The 24230-nt window shown below is 49.0% G+C and overlaps 1 protein-coding gene and 1 pseudogene across 1 annotated transcript in view; both read right to left on the bottom strand.

Moving 5' to 3' along the window:
- The window catches only part of FBXO42 (F-box protein 42), an 81091-nt gene extending 63956 nt beyond the window's left edge, over positions 1–17135 (bottom strand). The window contains exon 1 of the mRNA XM_004592333.4: positions 16923–17135. Within this exon, the coding sequence (XP_004592390.2) occupies positions 16923–17076 (154 nt within the window). The 5' untranslated portion in view covers positions 17077–17135. The remainder of the gene's footprint in view (positions 1–16922) is intronic.
- Positions 369–2806, bottom strand: LOC118758575 (filamin-A-interacting protein 1-like; annotated as a pseudogene).
- Positions 17136–24230: the final 7095 nt, after the last annotated feature.

The raw sequence follows: 24230 nt of genomic DNA on the forward strand, positions 1-24230 counted from the left end.
ATGAGATCTATTTTTCCAATACAATCTAAATTCAGGATTTGATGCTGGTAAATGACAACACACTATGTGCTATTTTATAATGACTTTTTTGAGAAATAAAACAGTGTGAAACAAAGCCTTGAAGAGCATGTTGTGCAGCCCCCACAACCTACTGATGAAGAACATGCGGCTCTGCTGGGTTCACTGAGGCATCTACTTGCTAGAAGCAGAACTGGAGCTATAGGTCAGGCCTTGCCTAAAAACCACCATCTTCAACAAACCACACGGCAAACAGTAGTTGTGTTAATAATTAATTCTGTTCCCTAGCATCAAAACAAATGCACAAATAGGAAAGATACATGGTTGTTAGTTGGTTATTTTATGAACAAGGTTATTAAAATTTAAATTAGTAGGTGTAAGGAGTTGGCACAGACAGAGGTTTGTTTTCACAGCAGCACTAGCATCTGCACGACATACCCCCTTAGCCACTGCCCTCAGCCCTTCCCCCCTCCAAGACAGGTAGCGCTGCTGGCTGCAGATTTCTTCAGCTCTATTTTCATAGACTGAGTCTCAGCTCGAGGCTTGAATTTGGTCAGATTTCCTGCTCCCTGGGGCTGCCACTACAGGCTTTCCTGCTTTCATACCTTTTGACATAGGAATGCGGGTGGGTGTAGGCCGCTGAGTTGACCCGTCTTGTCCTGACACTGACTGTGTTCCTCGGGTGGATGAGGTGGTGACCGGTGTTATGGTGATGGTGCTTGTCACTTTGCTCGCACCAGGTCGTGAAGACACGTGGTTCCTGGGACAGCGAAGGACAGTGCCAGTGGAAACCCCCTTTTCAGCTGTCACATTGACTGGTCGGACAGTTATGACTGGGCTAACTCCTTCAGTTGAAGTCCCAGGAGATCGTTTGAACTGAGAACCTAAGTGAATGTGAATTTTATTGTCTTCCGTGGTTATAATGTTGGCATTAGAGTTGTATTTTCGTACTGGAGTTGGCACAGTCTGTTTTTCTGGGGTGACTTTGAGGATAGTCCTTCCCATGGGCATTTCCTGGGGTTCAGGAGAAACTGCCACCTCAGCTGGTGCTGCTGATGTGGACACGGTCATGATCTGAATGGGTGATGTGGGCCGGTCTGAAAAGGTGCCTCTTCCACTTTCCGGAGTCTTCTCTCTAGAAAAGGTAGTAATGGTGACAGGGGACATGGCTCTTTCTGCGCCAAGACTAGTGTCTCCACTCTTTGGTTTGGGGGACATCACATTTGGTGTTGGGATAATGGTTATCCTCAGTTTCTGATTCCCTAAAGTAGGAATGACGGTGGTACTAGAAAAAAATTCTTCAGAGGTGGGGCTGGTTATCTCCAAAGTCGCAGTACTGTTTTCGTGGTCTGGTGTCACACGAATATGCAGGGGCTGGCCCTGCTATGGTGAAAGGACTAGCTCTCCTGGGTGCCCTGGGCTGGAATTTGTGCGGGGTCCTTTCTCCAGAACTCCTGGGGGGCCATTCTCCCGTTTTCTCATCCATGGAATACAAGACTTCCTCATAGTGAGCTCATTCGCAGCTGGAGGGTACCTGTCCAGGACAGAGGTGTGTCCCATGGGCTTTTTCAATCCCACCTGTCAAAGGTTACTCATGATGTGATTTTCTTCTTGAAAGGATTTCCGTATGAACACGGCAGGTGTTTCCTCCTCCGTGACTTCGCTGCTGATTGTATCTGTCTGTGCCCCGGTCGACGTCACCAGGACATCCACCATTCTTCTCCCATTCACACTGGGTCTAAGAGCTCGGCTAAAGCGCTTAGAAAGCTCCAACTCCTTGGTTAGACTGAGGACTTCCTGCCCCATGCTTTTGTTTTTATTTTCTTCTTCCATAAATCGTTGAAGGACCGAATAGTCCACTTGGAGCTGAGAAAGCTGGTCCTCTTTGTTCATCAATTCGTGAATTTTCTCTTTCAGAGCTTGGACTTCGGCTTTTAAGTCTCGACTTTTGGCTTCTTCCAAACGAAATCTGTGTCTCAGCTCAGCCTCCTGACTCACCACCTCACCTTTCTCAATTGCTTTGTTCTTGGCAATTTGGTGCTTGATCTCTTCTCCAACCCAGTTCTTACTGTTCTGTGTTACAGCACAGCCAGTCCTGGTCCATGCCCTGACATAGCTCTCATGTGCCCCAATGGGAGCAGAAACCTAGCCCAGCCCAGCCTGCACCCAGTCCCAACTCTCGTTGGAGAGTACTGCAGCTGGTCCTGCCCAGTCCACTCCCATCCCTGACTCATGCAAACCAGCATGAGTATTCATGTATTCCAGCCTGGCTCCTGCATTTGCCAGTGAGCTAAGGTTGGCCTGGCCCTGCCCAATCGACCCCCTTCCAAAACTACCCCACACAATGCAGGCAGGTGCATCTACCGTGCTCAGTCTGACCAACATCCAGGCCTGAATCACATGCTCACCTGCAGGACCAATGGCCATCAGGGGAATTTTCCTTAGTTCCCCCATCAGACCCACTCCCAGATCTCACACGTGCCAGTGGGTTCTTAGCCCTTACAGGTCATAGGCCACCCCCTCGGTCCTGCATATGTATGAATGGTGGCGGTTGTGGCCTTGCCCACCCCACACCGTATTCTTGGGTGTGTCTGCAGGTACTGCAGCTTAGAACAACCTAGCCTGTTCCCAACCCCAGTAACTATGAGTGTCTGGAGTTCCTAGTGGTCATGCCTAGCTCAGCCTGTCACCAATACCAGCTCCAAGCAAACCAGCTACAACTGTAGATCATAGGGTTGAGCCCACACACCCCTCACAGAATTGGCTCCCAGACCCAGTTCTCTTGCATGGTGGTTAGTGCCATGGCCCAGCCTAACATTACCCATCCCGTTTTAACTCTCATTGGCAAGTACTGTGATCTAGTTCCGAGTCCTAGCTTTAGTATGCACCGGTGAGTGGTATTTGGCATTGGTCAACACTAACTATCCCAGCTCTGCTATCCCACAAGGGCTCGTGCTTCAGTCTGAACTTTACAGGTCCTTGCATTCCCCCCTCAAGTTCCCACCGCTGGATGGCCCAGGTGCCAGTAGTGTTGGGTGAAGCATATTCGACCTGAGCCCTGCCACCTGGGAGCTCAGAGCCGGGGCTAGCCGCAGTATCTTCCATTTTTCTGGTTGACTCCTCAAATGGATGCAGTGGTCAGGGCTTCTGAGGCCACAGTCAGGAGCTAAGAAGTTCATCCCAGTGTCCCAAGTTGGGGGCAAGGGTCCAAGTGCTTGGGTCACCTCCAGTTCCTTTCAGATGCACATTAAGAGAGATGATGGGAAGTGAAGCAGCTGGGACATAAACGGGCATCCAATATGAGATACAGACATTAGAGGCAGCAACTTAAATTTGCTCCACCATAACAGCAGTCCCCTGACTGCTTCATGTCTGAGTCAGATAGCCCTGTGCCTGGGAAAGCAGAAGATAACCAAATCCTGGGTCTCTGCCAACCATGTGGGAGATCTACATGGAATTCCAGGCTCCTGGCTTTGGTCTAGTCCAGCCCTGTCTGCTGCAACCAATTGGGAGTAAACCAACAGATGTCTTTCTCTGTCTCTCCCACAAAGTCAGATATACAGAGAGAGGAGAGACAAAGAGGAATATCTTGCACCCCAAGTGAGCACAACGGCCAGTGCTGTGCCGATCTGGAGCCAGGAGCCAGGAACTTCCTCCAGGTCTCCCACGCAGGTGCAGGGTCCCAAGGCCTTGGGCTGTCCTCGACTGCTTTCCCAGGCCACAAGCAGGGAGCTGGATGGGAAGTGGAGCTGCTGGGATCAGAACCAACGCCCATATGGGATCCCGGCGCGTTCAAGGCAAGGACTTTAGCCACTAGGCCACGGCGCCAGGCCCTCTACTTTTCATTACTTCACAAATTACAATTCTATTTATTAATCACTTGTCTAATTAAGTCACAAGTATTCCTTCTCGTTAATATGGTTTCTAACAAAGTCAAGCAGAAAGGCAATCAAAATGCTGAAAGGCATGACCAGAACATTGCCTTAAAGCAAAAAAAAAAAAAATTCCTTAAGACATGATTTCTAGAAACATATGAAAACTGCCAATGTCGACTGTTTTTTTTTTTAAAAGATTTATTTATTTTTTATTGCAAAGTCAGATATACAGAGAGGAGGAGGGACAGAGAGGAAGATCTTCCATCCGATGATTCACTCCCCAAGTGAGCTGCAACGGGCCGGTGCACGCCGATCCGAAGCCAGGAACCAGGAACCTCCTCCAGGTCTCCCACGCGGGTGCAGGGTCCCAAAGCATTGGGCCGTCCTCAACTGCTTTCCCAGGCCACAAGCAGGGAGCTGGATGGGAAGTGGAGCTGCCGGGATTAGAACCGGTGCCCATATGGGATCCCAGGGCGTTCAAGGCGAGGACTTAAGCCACTAGGCCACGTCACCGGGCCCCGACTGTTCTTTTTTCAAAAACTGTCCTTGCTTACGTACCTGAAAGACAGGGGAAACCCCTGTCTACTGGTTTACTCCCCAAATGCCAGCAACAGTCAGGCTAAGTTAAGCCAAAGCGAGCAGTTCAGAGTTCAAGCTACACCTTCCACACTAGGCCAAGGTCCCACCACTAGAACCAACACCTCTGCCTCACAGACTGTGCATTAGCAGGAAGCCAAAACCAGGAAAGGAGCTGGGACTTCACACACAAGCACTCTGAAAAAGAATTCAAGGGTCTCAAATAATGGCTTAACGACTATTCCAAACATCTTCCTGGCAACTGTTCTATTATAAATATTGCATCACCGGGTACTTTCAGATGGTTACGCTGATGGCTGGAAATTGTTAACACTATAATTCAAATTTAACAGTCAGAGCTTAAAATGATGGAACCTGGAAAACTAATACTCATCTTTGGCTTTCTTTAAATTTGCTATGATCCCAGGGAAATTGTATATTATATAAGCCATCTGTTAATGAGTATTATTAATAATTCTCAGAAATTTCAAATGACAATATTTGAATCACTGCTACAAAAATAACTGAAAATTGCACAGTATACAAATATACCCAAAGAATTAACATTAATTCAGCTACCACACAGAAATATGTACAAAGCAAAACTTTTTATTTACTTCATTCCAAATTGATTCTAGAGGTAATACTAATGCCCCAAAACACCTCCCAGCTCCTGGAACAAAAGACCACTGGTATGGTTCAAACACCTGTCTTTTAATAATCTTTAAAAGAACTCACAACTTAGTACATAACATAGAAACACATGTTCTGGGGCTGGTGCAATGACTCAAATAGCTAATCCTCCGCCTTGCAGGAACCAGCATCCCATATGAGCTTTGGGTCCCAGCTGCTCCATTTTCAATCTAGCTCCCTGCTTATGGACGGGAAACCAACAGATCAACAAGTTCTTGGGCCCCTGCACCCATGTGAAAGAGCTGGAGGAAGCTCTTGGTTCCAAGCTTCAGATTGGCTCAGCTTCAGCTGTTGTGGCCATTTAGGAAGTAAACTAGTGGACAGATCCCTTTAGGACTCAGTACAAAGGCTCAGTAGCTAAAATCTCGCTTGTGTGCCTTGGGATCCCATAGGGACGCCAGTTCATGTCCCAGCTTCTCCACCTCCCATCCAGCTCCCTGCTTGTGGCCTGGGAAAGCAGCAGAGGAAGGTCCAAAGCCTTGGGACTCTGCACACGTGGGAGACCCAGAAGAGGCTCCTGGCTCCTGTGTGGGTGTAAATGCCAACTTCCACTGCTTTTCTAGGCTCAGTAGCGGGGCTGGATCAGAAATGGAGCAGCTGAGACTTGAGCTGGCATTCCAGTAGGGGCTGCTGGCATCACAAGGCCTAACTGCTGCACAATAAGGCCAGTCCTACATATCACCTCTAAGAAAGCTACAAGATTGGCTGGTTTCTTGCTTCCTTATTCCTTCCTTCTCCTGTTTAGGCTTTATTCCACCACAGGATTAATCTTCACGAGCCACATTTGGATCAAAAACTTTCACAGAGGATGGGAGGTTGATCTGGAAATTAAGATGCCCACATCCCCTATCAGAGCCCCCGGGCTCAGTACATGGCTCCTGACCCAGCTCACCACTAATGCAGCCCCTGGGAGGCACAGGCCATGGTCCTGGTAAATGTGCTCCTGATACCACATGGGAGAACTGGACTGAGTTCCCAACTCCCAGCTCTCGCTTGGCCCAGACCTGGCAGCTGGAATTTGAACAGCGAACCAGTGACTGGAGATGCATGTTCACACTACTTTCTATCACAAGCAAATGAAAAAAAAAAGTTAACTCCTTTATGTTCCAACCTCTATTCTTTAAGATTCAAGGTCTTCGAGGCCTGCATCATTGCACAGTGGGTTATGGACTGTGAGACCAGCAGTCCATATTAGCACTGGCTGTTTCAATTCTAATACAGCTTTTTGCTAATGTGCTTTGGAAAGTGGTGGAAGATAGCCTAAGTACTTGGGATCAGGCCACCCATGTGAGGGACTCCAGCCCAGCCCTGCCCTTTGTGGTCACTTGGGGAACGAACCAGAAAGTGGATGGATGATCTCTCTCCAAAGGTCTCCCTGCCTCTATGTAACTTTACCTTTCAAAAAATATTTAAATCTTTTAAGAAAATGAGTTGGGCCCGGCGGCGTGGCCTAGCAGCTAAAGTCCTCGCCTTGAACGCCACGGGATCCCATACGGGCGTCGGTTCTAATCCCGGCAGCTCCACTTCCCATCCAGCTCCCTGCTTGTGGCCTGGGAAGGCAGTCGAGGACGGCCCAATGCATTGGGACCCTGCACCCGCGTGGGAGACCCGGAAGAGGTTCCAGGTTCCCGGCTTCGGATCAGCACGCACCAGCCCATTGCAGCTCACTTGGGGAGTGAATCATCGGAGGGAAGATCTTCCTCTCTGTCTCTCCTCCTCTGTGTATATCTGGCTGTAATAAAATAAATAAATCTTTAAAAAAAAAATGACTTAAGGTCATTTACTTTTATTTTGATTGGAAAGTCATATTTCCAGAGGAGAGACAGGGAAAAAGATACTCTGTCTGCTGGTTCACTCCCCAAGTGGCTGCCATAGCTGGAGCTGAGCTAACCCAAAGCCAGGAGCCAGGAGCCAGGAGCTTCCTCTGGGTCTCCCACGCAGGTGCTGAGTCTCAAGGCTTTGGGCCCTCCTCGACTGCTTTCCCACGCCACAAGCAGGGAGCTGGATGGGAAGCAGGGCCGCTGGGATTAGAACAGGGATCCCGGCGTGTTCAAGGTGAGGACTTTAGCTGCTAGGCTATCCAAAAATTTAAGATGCATAGCATAACATTTTAAACATTTTTAAATATTTTTACTGTAGTAAAATACAAACGTAATTTTAATCATTTTAGGTGCACAATTCAGAGGCATTCAGTGGCACTGTTATTCAACTATTACCACTATCCATTATCAAAAACTTTTACATCATCTCAAACTGGAAATCCATAAATTTTAGTTCTCCATTCTTCCCTTCTCCCACCTCATATCTATTTTTTGTGGATATTTCACTACATACCTCACATAGGTGGAATCATACAATATTTATCCTATTTTATCTGGCTTACATCACATAGTATAAGATTTTTCAGGTTCGTTTGGTTTTCTGTAAGTATCAAAATTTCCTTTCCTTTCAAGGATTAATAATAGTCCACTGCACGCATACATCATGTTTTATTTCCCATCCTGTTTCCATCTCACTTTCCACCACACATAATAATCAGGACACACCTTCCTCAGCAAATACAGTCCTATGTCCGACTCATCTGTGTGCTGTCTTTGGAAACATGTCATAGACAATGCATAATCAAGAAAAATAAAGGGCTCGGCGGCGTGGCCTAGTGGCTAAAGTCCTCACCTTGAACGCCCTGGGATCCCATATGGGCACCGGTTCTAATCCCGGCAGCTCCACTTCCCATCCAGCTCCCTGCTTGTGGCCTGGGAAAGCAGTTGAGGACGGCCCAATGCATTGGGACCCTGCACCCATGTGGGAGACCTGGAAGAGGTTCCAGGTTCCCGGCTTCAGCTCGGCATAACACCAGCCGTTGTGGCCACTTGGGGAGTGAATCATCGGATGAAAGATCTTCCTCTCTGTCTCTCCTCCTCTTTGTATATCTGCCTTTCCAATAAAAATAAATAAATCTTTTTAAAAACTAATAAATAAAAATAAAACAAATAAATGTTTCCTTGGAGTTCCTTGCTCCTGATTTCAGCTTGGCAGAGGGGCTGTTGCAGCCATTTGGGGAAGTGAACTAGTGGATGAAAGATTTTTTTCTCCATGTTTTCCAATAAATAAAATAAACCTAAAACCAAAAGAATGGGTCTATATGTATTTACTTAAGAAAAAAGTACTCCACAACACACTGCAAAAATTTAAAAGCTGTTTATTTTTCTGAAGGGCCAGTACCTAGTGGCATAGCCAGTAGAGCTACCACCTACTACACAGACATACCTTACAGGCCCCATTCATGTATGGCTGCTCCATTCCAATCCAGCCCCCTGCTAGTGACCTGGGAAAATCAGCCCAAGTGTATGGGCCCTTGCCACCTTTCCACAGGAGACCCGCTGGAACTCCTGGCTTCAGTCTGTCCCAGCACCAACCACTAAAACCATCTGGACAATGAACTAGTAGATGAAGATCCCTCTCTGCCTCCGTCATTCCCTTTCTCTCTGTCACTCTTTCAAAGAAAATAAATACATCTTATAAGAAGAGATGGAACTGGCATGGTGGCTCAGCAAGCGAACCCTCCACCCTATGATTCTGGCATCCTGTATGGGCACCAGTTTGAGTTACAGCTGCTCCATTTCCATCTAGCTCCCTGCCTACGGCCTGGAAAAGAAAGTCCTTGGGTGCCTGTACCCATATGAGAAACCTAGAAGAAGCTCTTGGCTCCCAGTTTGGATAAGCTCAGCTCTTGCTGTTGCAGCCATTTAGGGAGCAAACCAGCAGATGGAAGGGCTCTCTCTGCTTCTCTTTTCCTCTCTGTAAAATCTTTCATACGCAAATAAATATTTTTAAAAAGAGAGAGAGATGTATTTATTTGATAGGCAGAGTGGGAGTCAGAAAGGTCTATTACTGATTCACACCCCAAATGGCTGCAGTAGCCACAGCAGAGCCACATCAAAGCCAGAAGCCCAGAGACTCAGCCAGTCTCACACACGAATGGCAGGAAGCTGGATCAGAAACACAGCAGCCGGGAATCGAACTGGTCCTGATACAGCATGCCAGCATTGTAATTCATTCCTTCCAGGGCCAGAGGGAAGGAGAAGGTGCTCCCATCTGTTGCTGCACAACCCAAATGCCTGCCAACAGCCAAAGCTGATCTGGGGAAGCTGGAAACTCAATCTAGTTCTCCCACACAGGTGTCTGGAACATAATTATTGACACCAGCACTATTTTATTTTGTTTCATTTTTGATGATTTTTACATTGTCGATTAGGATGCAAACAGTCAAGAGCTAGAGGAAAAGTGGGCGAGGCCACTGTTTTCACATTCTCTTTTTCCTTCCTGTATCTGGGGGAAGGGGGAGGTAAGGGGAGAAGCCACATCGAGCATCCCAACCATCCCAGGATGCATGCTCTGATGGTCCTGCTCAAGTGGTTTCGATAGTTCAACAGTTTTGAATTGCTGCCGATCTCACCACTCCAAGCATGATGAAATCTCTCCAGAATCCACTGGCTCACATAGTCCGCCTTAGAGTCTCCATTTGCCCAGCTATTCACTGCCAACTCCTTTCTGGGGTGGTTGACTGATTTGTTCTGGTCTCTGTCCTCTGTTATGGTACCAGCTGACCTTTCCAGGCTCCAGTTTACTGTTATATCCTCCATGTGCATCTGGATATGCTGTCCACTGCTCCATGTGAGCCACTGAGGAGGCTCAGCTCTGACACAGGCACTCCCAGTGAGCCCATGGAACCTGCAATTCTCTCCACGGTTGCAGTTCTGAGTTCAGCAGTTCAGTTGGGGGGATCCCCAAAGAAGCTTCATCTGAGGCAATCCCAGATCTTATTACTGTGTGTGCTTGCCAATCTAGGGTCCAGCACAGTCCATCACCCAAATCAGCCTATACACACAGTGGTAGTTGCAATTACTGGCTCATTTCTGGCTCCAGCCCTGTCTTCTACACAAACCAATGGGTGCTGGAATCCAGCCCGATCCAGCCCACCATACACGTGGCCCTCACCCAAACCAGTAGGAGCTGCAGCCTAGTCGGAGTGACCCACAATAACCCCCATCAGGCCCGCCCCCTGCCCTGGTTCACATTCTTGCCAGTATGAATAGTTGACTGGTCCAGTCTATCCCACATTCCATTCAGCTCTTGTACATGTCAACAGGCACTGAAGCCCAGTTCATCCCAACCAGCCCCACAATCCAGTCCATACTGGTGCCAGCGGGTGTCACCATCTGTCTAGCCATATCTGCCCCTAGTCCAGGTTCTCAAGCTCACCAAAGGGAAGGGATACCCAAGAGGGAGTTGTTCACTGTCTCCCTAATGGGCCCACTCCCATCTCAGATCTTACACTCTCCAGGTGATTCTGCTGTTTAGCCCGACAGAATTTGCACCCCGTGCAAGCATCTGCCAGCTGATGCTGCGACAAAGCACAACCACACCCACTCTGGCTTATCCATGCACCAGAAGCTACAGTCAGCCCAGCCTGGCTTTCCCCTGATCCAACACACATGAGGTCACCAGGTGTTATAGTCCTGCCTAGCCTGTTCTGCCCCATATTCCAGCTCTCAGGCTCACTAGTGGGAGTATTGGCCCAGCAGGAAGGCCCCCGCAGACCCTCCTACTGGATTCACCCTCTACCTCCCCAGGTCTCACGTGTGCTGGATGAGTGCTGCAGCCCAGTCTGGCATGGCCAGCCTCACCTTGGCATTTGCCAGTGGGTGCTGTAGCATGACCAGGACCCTTTCAAAGGTGATATTATCACAAAGCTGGAACCAGGAGCTAGATATTGCATCCAGGTATCCCAACAAGGGATATAGGCATTTTAACTACAATCTTAGACACTGTGCCAAACGCCATCATCCCAAACGCCATGTTTTTTGTCTAAAAATGTGAGAGTGAATTTTTCTATAACCACATGCAAAATTTCTTTTCAACTCATTAAACAGTTACCTATGATATTTTGTATAAAAATTTTGAGGGGCCCAGCACAATAGAGTGGTGGTTAAAGTTCTCGCCTTGTACACGCCTTGCCAGGATCCCATATGGGCACCGGTTCTAATCCCAGCAACCTCGCTTCCCATCCAGCTCCCTGCTTGTGGCCTGGGAGAGCAGTCAAGGACAGCCCAAACCCTTGGAACCCTGCACCCGCATGGGAGACCTGGAAGAGCTCCTGGCTTCAGATTGGCTCAGCTCCAGCCACTGCGGCACTTGGGGAGTGAACCATCCAATGCAAGATCTTCCTCTGTCTCTCCTCCTTTCTGTATATTCACTTTTCCAATAAAAATAAATAAAATCTTTTTTAAAAAATTCGAGTTTTTGTTATGTAAATTAGCTATCACAAACATCTCTTGTGACTTTTTAAAATGTCTTGACAAGATGCAAAGGAACAATGGTCATGCCAAAAAGGGTCATGGCCACGTGCAACCAAACTGCAATCCACTCATGCCAAAACACAAAGCAATTAAGAAAGGTATCACTCAAAATACAGCAGCTGTAAGGGAGACTTTTCCTTTTTTATTTTTTAAAAAAAGATTTATTTATTTCTATTGGAAAGGCAGATATACTGAGAGGAGGAGAGACAGAGAGGAAGATCTTCCGTCCGATGATTCACTCCCCAAGTGACCACAATGGCCTGAGCTGAGTCAATCTGAAGCCAGGAGCCAGGAGTTCTTCCGGGTCTCAGACATGGGTGCAGGGTCCCAAGGCTTAGGACCTTCCTGCTTTCCCAGGCCACAAGCAGGGAGCTGGATGGGAAGCGGGGCCACCGGGTTTAGAACCAGCGCCCAGCTGGGATCCCAGCAGTTAATGGCAACAATTTTGCCACTGAACCACTGCCTCAGGCCCAGCATCCATTCTTTACTAAGACACTTTTCATCAAAAAGCAAAGAATTAAATACTTGGCCTTCTTAAAGAACAATAAAGGGAACATAAATTTGCAAGATCATATCATGCTAGCAAATTCCTTAAAACAACTGAGAGGTAAAATTGCCCTTGGAATAAGCATTTGAACACACAACAGCTAAAAATACCCTATGGCTATCCTCACTCCACATCAGAATGCCTGAGTCAAGTCCCAGCTCCACTCCCAAGTCAGCTTCCTGCCATCACACACCCTAAGCAGCAGGCCATAGCCCCAGTCCTGGATGTTGTAGACATTCAGGGGTATGGGGTATACTATCCTAAGACCTCTCTGTCTCTCTTTCAAATATAAGTTTTAAGTACTATAAATGTTAAACATGCTGAGGGAATACAAAAACTAACACCTATTTGTATTAACTTAAATTAAACTATTTCAAATTTACAAATTTGGGCCCACTCTCTCAAATCCAATAATTTTTTTTTATAAATTTATTTTATTTTTTATTTTTTTAAAGATTTTATATTATTGGAAAGCCGGATATACAGAGAGAAGGAGAGACAGAGAGGAAGATCTTCCATCTAATGATTCACTCCCCAACTGACCGCAACGGCCGGTGCTGCGCTGATCTGAAGCCGGGAACCTGGAACCTCTTCCGGGTCTCCCACGCGGGTGCAGGGTCCCAAAGCATTGGGCCGTCCTCAACTGCTTTCCCAGGCCACAAGCAGGGAGCTGGATGGGAAGCGGGGCTGCCGGGATTAGAACTGGCGCCCATATGGGATCCCAGGGCGTTCAAGGTGAGGACTTTAGCCGCTAGGCCACGCCGCCGGGCCCAAATCCAAGAATTTTTTTAAAAATATTAGTTACATGGAGGTTGGTAGTGTGGCAAAAGTTAAGTTGCAGCCTGCATCAGTTCAAGTCCCAGCCACTCCACTTCTATTCAGCTCCCTGCTAATGTGCCTGGGAAAGCAAAGAACATGACCCAAGTACTTAGGCCCCTGCACCCACGTGAGAGACCCAGTAGTACAGGGCTCCTGGCTTGGCCCAGCCCAGCTCCCACCATGGTGGCCATGAGAGAATGGAAGATCTCTCTCTCTCTCTCCCTGCCTTTGTAACCCTGCCTTCAAATAAATAAAATAAATCTTACAAAGAAAACTAGCTTAATTATGAGCTTTATACTTAAGAATTTTGTATTATTTTCTGATGTAAAGCAGAGAGGACTCAATTAGTCCCATCTCCTGGTTCTCCCCAAATGCCTGCAGTGACTAGGCCGGGCTGCGCTGACAGGGAACCAGGGGCACCATCCTCACTCCTTGAGCCCTCTCCCAGGGTCCACACTGGCAGGAGTCAGAGCCAGGCACTGAACTCAGGCGCTCGGATACGAAGGCATACATCTTCACTATGAGGCCAAATGCCCATCCACTGGCTACTTAAAAATAACTTGTGTATTGGTCATATCCCCTACATCTGACAAAGTAACAACACAGGAAAATAAACACATCAAGTTTCTATCACACACTTAAAGCACAATTCAGTGACAACTGCTGCACATTCAAATAACAGAGTGCCACATTAAGATTCTCTTCATTCCAAAAGAATACTGCAATATGGGAGGAAGAACATCCTAATTATCATGAAACAATAGCACTAAAGTGTATCAAGGTGTATAACGTGTTTTGGAACATGGAAGCTTAATATCGCAAAAGCTATTCAAGCTCTGTCCAGGGTGGGGGCGGGGAGGTTGCTGGTGTGATAACTCAATTGGTTAATCCTCAGCCTGCAAGCATGAACATCCCATATGGGCATTGTTTCATATTCTGGCAGCTCAACTTCCCATCCAGCTCCCTGCTTGTAGACTGAGAAAGCAGTCGAGGATGGCCCAAAGCCTTGGGACCCCGCACCCGTGTGGGAGACCCGGAAGAAGCTCCTGGCTGCTGGTTTCAGATCAGCTCAGCTCAGGCTGTTGCAGCTGCCTGGGGAGTGAACCAGTGGACAGACCTTTCTGCTATATCTCCTTCTTTCTATAAATCTGCCTTTCCAATAAAAATAAATAAATCTTAAAAAAAAAATTCTGGCTTAAGCTGTCAGATTCACCCAATAAAGAATAGAATTTTCTGGGCCCGGTGACATGGCCTAGCGGCTAAAAGTCCTAGCCTTGAAAGCCCCGGGATCCCATATGGGCACCAGTTCTAATCCCGGCAGCTCCACTTCCCATCCAGCTTCCTGCTTGTGGCCTGGGAAAGCAGTCGAGGATGGCCCAATGCTTTGGGACCCTGCACCCGTGTGGGAGACCCGGAAGAGGTTCCAGGTTCCCGGCTTCGGATCAGCGCGCACCGGCCCGTTGCAGCTCACTTGGGGAGTGAATCAATGGAGGAAAGATCTTCCTCTCTGTCTCTCCTCCTCTCTGTATATCTGGCTGTAATAAAATGAATAAATCTTAAAAAAAAAAAAAAAAGAATAGAATTTTCTCATGCTGACTACAGTCACCACCATCCTAAGGCATGTCAACTAAACGGCAGACACCAAGATCAAACCCAAAAAATACAGACCCTCTGGGACAACTTTACAAAACAAAACAAGACAAAACAAGATGTATGGCCCTCAGGTAGTCACCATTCGGTCATGTGTCCCTGTATTTCTGATGGTTCTGTTTGCTGCTCTGAGATGACTCACTCAGGTCTCCCCAGACTGCTGGAATTTTGACAAGGCAGAAACCTTAACTGGGGCACGCTGTGTGGGAAGTGTCATGGTGGAAGTGAATGAATCAAAGAAGGAAAGAACTGGAAAGAAGGCTGAAGTTTTCACAGAAGTGAGGTTTTCCCAAAAGGCAGACTTCCGCAGAATGGTGCAGAGCAGGGAAGGCTGCCCCTCAGGGCTCCGAGAGGCTTTCCTCATCCCCTGGTTGGCTGCAGCCACTGCTCAGGCCACAACAAGCTTAAGCAGCAACCTTGTCTGAAGCCCCAACACAAACCTCTGCCGCTCTGCATAACCCAGCTTAGGGACAACCATCAGTACCAACTTCCCGAAAGGCTTAACACATCCTGGTCCCTGGTGTCATAAAGTAGCAATACTCAACCTTGTACTCAGCTTGCATGTCACATTTTACAAAGCACTTGAACAAACACAACAGCTTTTGATCCATGCAACAACCCTTTGAAGTGGGAAGGGCATTATTTACCCAGATGGCTGCTGCTTTATAAAGAGTTGTTCATTCACTAAGCCCATCCGGAAATCAAACAAAATCACGTATTTGTCCATCTTTGAGATAACTTCTCCTCAGTACCTCAATCTTCTCAGAAAACTCAGGGGTTCTGCGAGTGTTTTCTCTGCTTGCTCCTCAGAGTAAGTGAATCACACAGCTCTGAATATTACTGAAGGGCATAAAGTATATAGACAGCGTTAAAGGTTCCTCGAGCCAGGCATTAAGAAGCAACATCTAGTGTGTTTTCTCGCTGTCAAAGGTCAAAATGCAGAAGATGAATGATGTCATGAAGTTACACCGATGCCTCCTGATGAGCTGGCACAACAATGCAGCCCACAACGCCAAGAAGCCTTGTCAGGCCGCGACGATGCTAACTGACTATTAGAAAATTAAGCTGCGGAGTGGCTCTCCTCATTTCCTGTCAGTTCAGGTTTACATCTTTAGCAAAGGCATCAGAAAAACTACAAATTCCTATGGCAAAGCTTTAGGAAAAGAAAGGGGGGGAAAAGCTTAAAGAATTAGCTAATATTTTTTCAAAGCAATTTTAACAAAAGCTTTCTGAGGTGCACAACACACCCATGAACCCACACAGACTGAACCACATCTCTATGCTGTCTTATCAAACCCGGCTCCGGGACCTAAAATGACAATGTGCAACATTAAAGACACCCAGTGAGACAGGAATGAAGACATTCCGAGCTGCGCCTGTGCCACGGCACATCACTGCATGCTCAAGGATGGCTTCGCATCTCAAAACCTCCCCGTCTCTTTTCACCCGTGATGACATCATTCGTCCGCACAAGGCAAACCAATTTGGGACAAAAGGTGGGTCGTGGATGGGAATGAAAGAGATAGCCTCCACCACCGCCTCCAGCGCCGTCATTCCTCCAGGAACACAGCCAAGGCTGGCAAGCGGCTTCCCCGACTCAAAGCCACAGTCTCTCCCAGTACCACCACCACCACCACAAAAAGTTGTTCTCATAAAGGAATGACAACAAGCACCGTGTCACGGCCACCCAGTGCATCTCCCCCTGACGGGTTCACCCTAGGGAAGTCGAAAAGCCTGACTAGAGACGGAGCTTTCAGCTTCCGGATGAGAGTCGACAGATGTTAACAGACAAAGCAATTGGCCAGGTCCACCCTTAACACCCCAGACGTCTCAACCCGAGTCCCCGGGGTGGGCAGGCTGGGGCCGCAGCGCCCTCTCACTAAGTGCTCAGCCTCCGTTTACCAACGCGTCCCCGCCCTCCCCGGCAACATGCTGCCCCAGCCCCAAACGTGGACGGCGGGTGTCCAGCAAGGACGTCGGCCCTTCTCAGGGGAAAACACTCCGAGCAGCCAGCAGCGCTGCTTGTGTTTTTAGGATAGGCCAGTTCTGATCGCCGCAGCCCCAATCCTGGAGGGCACTGCACCGCCACTTCCCTATCCCACAGCCCCCATAGCCATCCCGGACCCCAGGCCACACGCCCCTTCGCGGGCCCTGGGATGCAAAGCGTTCGCTCCCATTCCCATGCCTGGCTTGGAAAAGGAATTCTCCCCGCCTCATCCAATGGGTACCGAGATGACGACAGCAAGATCCCCCCCAAACCCAGCAGCACTGACCCTCACATGGGCTGTGCGAAGCCAACGCCGGACCCCAGGCGGCCACTGCCCCCCGCGGGCCTGGGGAATAAAGAGGGGAGCAGGCGCCCGCTCCTGGAGGGGGAGGCCTCACCTGGCCCGGCCCGCTCCACGCTCTCGGGTTCGCTCCGCCGGCAACGGTGGTTAGAGAGCCGAGAACAGGGCCAGAGAAGAGGCGCTCTTGCCTCGGGCCGCGCGGGCCGCGCTCGGGGTTCCTCACAGCTGGCGGGACCCCGAGCCGCCCACATCCGCCATTTTCCCCGACTCAAACGCCGCCGCCGCAGCTGCTCAGGCTGAGAGAAGACAGCGCGAAGTGCGCGTGCGCCGGAGCCGGGCCTCGGAGAACGCGCGCGCATCACGTCACCGCGGCGGGACAGCGCGAGGCGGCCCGGGCGTGGCGCCATGTTGGGAAGGGCAGTGGTCTCAAGGCGAGGTACTCGGACTGGTAGGAATGGAAGCGCGGTGAGCAGTGGAGCTTGGGCAGCCGCCTGCCTGCCCGCTGAGAGCTGGCCTCAGAGGTGCACCCAGCCTAGTGCGCTGCATGAAGCAACAGAGGGCTTTGGCTTGTGGTTTGAGTCTAAGACCTACAGCTAGGAAATTAGCTCACTTGCACCCTAAGGGCTTCTGGAGCCCAGGAGGGGCTGCAGCGGTTGAAACCTGTTGGGTTTCGCCAGCTCAATGCCTTCGTTGTGCAAGCGAAGCCTCCCTTAAAGGTAGCAAGGAGTTGTTACTCCAAAGGTAGCAAAATTATTAAAAGGTACAGAGTTCTTACTCGCTGCTCCGTATTGCAGAGGGGGAAATGGTCGTGTTGGATTCCCAGTCTCCACCAGCTGGGGTCCAGGAACATACCTTTTAAGGGAGAAGGGTGCAGCCTGGGGTGTGGGTGAGGACCCTTCCAAGCCCATGCTTTCCTCTGTGGTCACGCTCAAGAGCTGTGACACTGCAACACGCGACCTCTCAGCAGATGTCTGGGGAGACTGGGCCTCCAGAGACATCTTGGGGGACTTGGGCAGGGCCAGAAGGGCCAGAAGTTCAGTCCCTCTCAGGCTGGGAGGGCAAAACTGTGGGGCGGACTTGGCCAGGCTCAAGCTCACCCCAGAAAGCCCCATGGTCCGCGCACTTGAAGCCAAAACCCTGCGAAGTGAATCCAGGAATCCCCAGTGTGGCTGGCCCTGACAAACAAGTCCTCCCGCTGGGAAATTGTTTTTTTTTTTTTAAAGATTTATTCATTTTATTACAAAGTCAGATACACAGAGGAGGAGAGACAGAAAGGAAGATCTTCCTTCCGATGTTTCACTCCCCAAGTAAGCTGCAACAGCCAGTGCTGGAGATGAGCCAATCCGAAGCCGGGAACCTGGAACCTCTTCTGGGTCTCCCACACGGGTGCAGGGTCCCAAGGCTTTGGGCCGTCCTCGACTGCTTTCCCAGGCCACAAGCAGGAAGCTGGATGGGAAGTGGAGCTGCCGGGATTAGAACCGGCGCCCATATGGGATCCCAGACGTTCAAGGTGAGGACTTTAGCCGCTAGGCCACGCGGCCGGGCCCCCCGCTGGGAAATTGTAAGGGTTAATTGTACAGGTGACTGTACTCCTGGAAGTCTTGAATCTCCAAAGAGACACCTATATCCTGTTAGGAGCAAAGCTCCTGTTTCCTGAAAGACCAGAAGGCAGGCAGGAGATAGGGATACCCTTGGAGTTTTTGGAATTACAGGAAAGACAGCTACCTTCAAGGCATGCTGTTTTATTACTGTCTGCGTTGAAGTGATATGACCAGGACCCCAAGCCTATACATTCTAAATTCCTGTCGCATGCTTTCTGTTTTGTGTCACTGTTAGCCCCTAATCATGTACTTGCTGTCACATAGCTTTTGAATTTTTTTTTTAAAGATTTATTTTATTTTTATTACAAAGTCAGATATACTGAGAGGAGGAGAGATAGAGAGGAAGAGGAGCTGCTGGGATTAGAACCAGCGGCCATATGGGATCAAGGTGAGGACCTTAGCCACTAGGCCACTCTGCCAAGCCCATAGCTTTTGAATCTTTTACGATAAAAACCCCCACAGTCATTTCGTTTGGGGTTCTTGCTTAGGGCAAGAGGTTGCCCCTTGGACTAGACATTAAAATCATCTCACTCGCCATGGAGTCTGGCTCGAATTCATTGAACCCCAACAACAACAAAAAGCAATTTTAGTGATTATAGGAATGTTTAAGTACTTGTCATGCAAAACCAGAGAGAGGGCAGCAGCCTAATCCTCCACCTCCAAATGCTGCCATCCCATATGGGCGCCAGGTCGTGTCCCAGTTGCTCCACTTCCCATCCAGCTCCCTGATTGTAGTCTGGGAAAGCAGTGGATGACGGCCAAAGCCTTGGGACCCTGAACCTGCCTGGGAGACCTGGAGGAAGCTCCTGGCTCCTGGCTCCTGGCTTCGGTTCAGGTCAGCTCCTGCTGTTGTGGTCATTTGGGGACTGAACCCATGGATATATATATATATATATATACACACACACACACACACATATATATGTATGTCTATATGTGTGTGTCATATATATGATCCAGGCCTCTGCTCTTTGCCTCAGACCCCCAGGGAACCCAGATGACCTGTCACGATTGTAACTTGTGGTCAGAGCAGGTTCAAATACCCAGCCACTGTCCCAACCCTCCCTGCAATCAGAGATGGCACAACCTTTTTCTTTTATTTTCTCTTCTTTTCTTTTTATTTATTTTTTTTTATTAATTCCATGGCATTATGTGACACAGTTTTATAGGTACTGGGATTCCCCCCACCCCTCTGGACTTTCTTTTTATTTTTTTAAAGTTTTTTTATTTGAAAGCAGCCTAACAGAATCTTCCGTCTGCTGGTTCACTTCCCCAAGTGGCTGCGAAGGCCAGGGTTTGGCCAGGCTGAAGCCAGGAATCAGAAACTTCATTGAAGCCTCCCACAGGCACTTGGCCCATCTTCCATTGCTTTCACAGGCTCCTTCGCAGGGAGCTGGAGGCGAAGCGGAGTAGAAGGGGCTTCCCTCAGCGCTCCTGCAGGGGCTATAGCATTGCAGGCAGTCTCCTCGCGCTCTGTGTGTACACCAGGCGGGGTTCGTAGGTTTAGCTCCTTGCTTCAGCACCCACTCCTCATGTAGGGATGGGCACACAGAGGGGACTCACCGGATAATTCCTGATTTAAAGAATGACCTGGAAACAGGCAACTAAGAAAACTTTCAGGAAACAACTACTCAGTCAGCAGCTGCTACAAGCCAGACCATGTGATATGTATTTTTTTTAAGATTTATTTATTTTTATTGCAAAGTCACATATACAGAGGGAGGAGAGACAAAGAGGAAGATCTTCCATCCCATGATTCACTCAAGTGAGCTGCAACAGTCGGTGCTCAGCCAATCTGGAGCCAGGAGCCAAGAACCTCTTCCAGGTCTCCCACACAGTTGCACGGTCCCAAGGCTTTGGGCCGTCCTCAACTGCTTTCCCAGATCACAAGCAGGGAGCTGGATGGGAAGTGGAGCTGCCAGATTAGAACCGGCACCCATTTGGGATACCATGCATTCAAGGCGAGGACTTTTAGCTGCTAGGCCACGGCGCCGGGCCCATAATATGTATTTTAAAAGAAAATTATTAAATCTCTATCTCAATGGAGAAGCCCCACTGTCCACTAGGACAGATGGAAGAGGAATAGTAAACCAACAAAAAATGATAAATTGAGGTGTGCATAAAACTCCTACCAAAGCAAATTCTTGGGGTTAATACCTTGGTGTAGTAGGTTAAGCCTCTTCCTGAGGTGTTGCCATCCCATATGGGCACTGGTTCATGTCCTGGCTGATCCACTTCCCATCTTTTGGCCTGCTTAGGGCCTGGAAAGCAGCAGAGAATGGCCCAAAGTCTTGGGACCCTGCAGTCACGTAGGAGACTCAGAAGAAGCTCCACACTTCTGGCTGCAGACCAGCGCAGCTCTGGCTGTTGTGGCCATTTGGAGTGTGAACCAGTAGATGGAAGATCTTTCTATCTCTCCATCTCTCTGTACATCTGCATTTCAAATTAAAATATATATATTTTTGAGCCAATTCTTTATAAATAATCACAGTGGATATTTAAGTTGATGCCTAAAAAAATAAAAGATTTTATTATTTATTTATTGGGCAAACCTCAATAACCCTTACTAAGGCTTTAGCCATCTTCTGCTGCTTTCCCAAACCATAGGCAGGGAGCCGAATGGGAAGGGGAGCAGCCAGGACACAAACCAGTGTGGTATCCTGGCGATTGAAGGGGGAGAATTAGCCAATTGAATCATTGTGCCAGGCCCAGCTTCTAGTCTTTCGTAACAGTAAACAAAGCAGCAATATATATTATATTATTGGGATCAAAAGTCCTGTACATTTTTAATGTTTGGTAAGTTGCCACTTGTTTCTTTTTATTTTTTTAAGAAGTATTTGTTATTTTACTTGAAAGTCAGTAACCAGGGCCCAGCGCGATAGCATAGTGGTTAAGGTCCTTGCCTTGCATATGCCAGGATCCCATATGGGCACCAGTTCTAATCCTGGCAGCCCTGCTTCCCATCCAGCTCCCTGCCTGTGGCCTGGGAAAGCAGACGAGGACGGCCCAAGGCCTTGGGACCCTGCACCTGTATGGGAGACCCAGAAGAGCTCCTGGCTCCCGGCTTCGGATCGGCTCAGCTCAGGCCATTGCGGCCACTTCGGGAATGAACCATCGGACGGAAAATCTTCCTCTCTGTCTCTCCTCCTCTCTGTATATCTGGCTTTCCAAAATAAAAAAATAAATAAACCTTAAAAAAAGAAAGAAAGAAAGAAAGTCAGCAACCGAAAGTCAGAATTCGTGGGCTGGTCTGAAGCTGGGAGCTTCTTCAGGTCTCCCACATAGATGCAGGTGCCTAAGCATTTGTGTCATCTTCCCAGGCCATTAGCATGGAGTTAGATCAGAAGCAGAGTAGAGGGGGCCTGGCGCAGTAGCCTAGCGGCTAAAATCCTCACCTTGCATGTGCCAGGATCCCATATGGGTGCCAGTTCTAGTCCCAACAGCCCCACTTCCCATCCAGCTCCCTGCTTGTGGCCTGGCAAAGCAGTCAAGGATGGCCCAAAACCTTGGATCCTGCACCCACATGGGAGACCTGGAAGAGGATCCAGGATCCTGGCTTCGGATTGGCTCAGCTCCAGCCGTTGTGGCCACTTGGGGAGTGAATCAGCAGATGGAAGATCTCCCTCTCTGTCTTTCCTCTTCTGTATATATCTGACTTTCCAATAAAAAAATAAAACAAAGCTTTAAAAAAGAAAAAAGAAAGTGGGGTAGCTAGGACACAAGCTGGTATCTATGGGACGACAGCACCACAGGTGGAAGATTGGCTTACTATACCACTACACCAGTTCGTACCATTTATTTATTTATTTATTTATTTCCATTCGATTTTTCTTTCTTTTTTAGTTTTATTTTTAACATTGTTGATACAGTTGAGAGGGATGCATGTCCATTAAGGTCTCAGGTGGTGGAGGATCAAGGCACAGAGGAAGGTGGGTGGGATAAATGGGGTTTTTTTCCTTCCCACAGTAGGAAGGGGAGGAGGTCTCTCCTTGCTGTCAAACTACATCTGCACCCGGGGAATGGGGGACAATTATTTGTCTTTTGTTTGTTTTGCTGTTGTTGTTTTGTTTTTAGAGGGGAGGGGACAATTATTAGATGATCGTTTTAGAAACCCTGATGTGGGGGGAATGTGCTGAGTGTATTGCTTGAGCGGTATTGATAGTTCGGAGGCATTGTTGGTTTTGTGGCATCAGGGTTAAGAAAATGTTTCCAAGGTCTACTGGCTCACCAAATCCACCTCAGTGTGAATCGTAGGCCCAGGAACATGTTGCAAAGCTTGGTCAGGGGGCCCAGCGTGATAGCATAGTGGTTAAAGTCCTCGCCTTGAACATGTCAGGATCCCATATGGTCTCCGGTTCTAATCCCAGCAGCCCTTCTTCCCATCCAGCTCCCTGCTTGCGACCTGGGAAAGCAGTCAAGGACAGCCCAAAACCTTGGGACCCTGCACCCGCGTGGGAGATCCGGGAGGAAGTTCCTGGCTCCTGTGGTCGGATTGGCTCAGCTCCAGACATTATGGCCACTTGGGGAGTGAATCATCAGACAGATCTTCCTCTATGTCTCTCCTCCTCTCTGTACATCTGACTTTACAATAGAAATAAATACATCTTAAAAAAAGAAAAGAAAGGTTGGCCAGGAGAGTTGTCCAACCTGTTCTGCTTTCCACCCTCTGATGAGGCAACTGCTGCTCTCCACTGACCCAGCTGAACTAGCTGTCACAGCCCCTGTGTGTATGTGGGTATGCTGCCCACTGCGTAGACATCAACAACTGAAGAGACCCGGTCCCAGTAAAGACACTCCCAGATCGGATCACATATATTGTGATTTTCCCTATGGCTTGGGTGTGAATCCAGCTGTCTAATTGGGAAGTTCCCCTAAGAAACCTCTCCTGGTGTGACCTCACACTTGACCCTTGTGTGTGTGCCAGCCAGTGCAGGGTCAGGTTTGGACCATCACCTACATCAGCATATGCACACACTGGTAGATGCGGCTGGCTGGTCCGTTCCACTCTGGCCCCATCTCTCACATTAACTGATGGATGCTACGGCCTAGCTCCGCCCACCACAGGCCTGGTCTTTATGCACAGCACCAAGTGTCACAGCCTAGTCTGGGCAACCCCCAAAAACCCCTCCCAGGCCCATCCCAATCCCGGTTCATGTGCTGTGGGCCAGCCTGATCCATCCCACATCCCATCTGGCTCTTGTGCACACCCATGGGTGCTGCAGTTTAGTTCAGCCCACCCTGCCCCGAGGCCCAGCCCACAAATATGCCAATGGGTGCTGCCACCTTGGCCAGTCCAGTCTGCCACCAGCCTTGGCTCTTGTGCTTACAGAGGGAGCTGCAGCCTCACACAGGAGTGTACATAGTTTCCCTACCAAGCCCGTCCCCAGCCCTGGATCTTGTGCTAACCAGTGGGTACTATGGTCCAGCCTAACACGATTTATACCCAGGCCTACACTTGATCTTAACCAAAAGGCTGAGAAGCGATATTTTACCCAGTCCTGACACTTGCCAGCAGGTGCTGTGGCCTAGCCTGGCCCACATCCATTCCGGCTCCTGTGAGTGCCAATGGGTGCTGCAGCCTGGCCTGCCCCAAGACCCAGCCCATACAAATACTGCAGCCTTACCTGGCCCACCCCAAACCCCAGCTATTGTGCTCCCCAGCGCTGCAGCCTAGCAGGGGATTTCCCAAATCCCCCTATCTGGCCCAGGATCTCACCTGAACCAGCAGGTTGGCATGGTCTGCCCTCAGTCCTAGCAGGTACTGCAGCCTGGATCAGCCTGGTTTCCTCCCAGTCATGGCTCCT

The sequence above is a fragment of the Ochotona princeps genome, chromosome 2 (genome assembly GCF_030435755.1).
Source record: "Ochotona princeps isolate mOchPri1 chromosome 2, mOchPri1.hap1, whole genome shotgun sequence".
Taxonomy (NCBI): Eukaryota; Metazoa; Chordata; class Mammalia; order Lagomorpha; family Ochotonidae; genus Ochotona; species Ochotona princeps.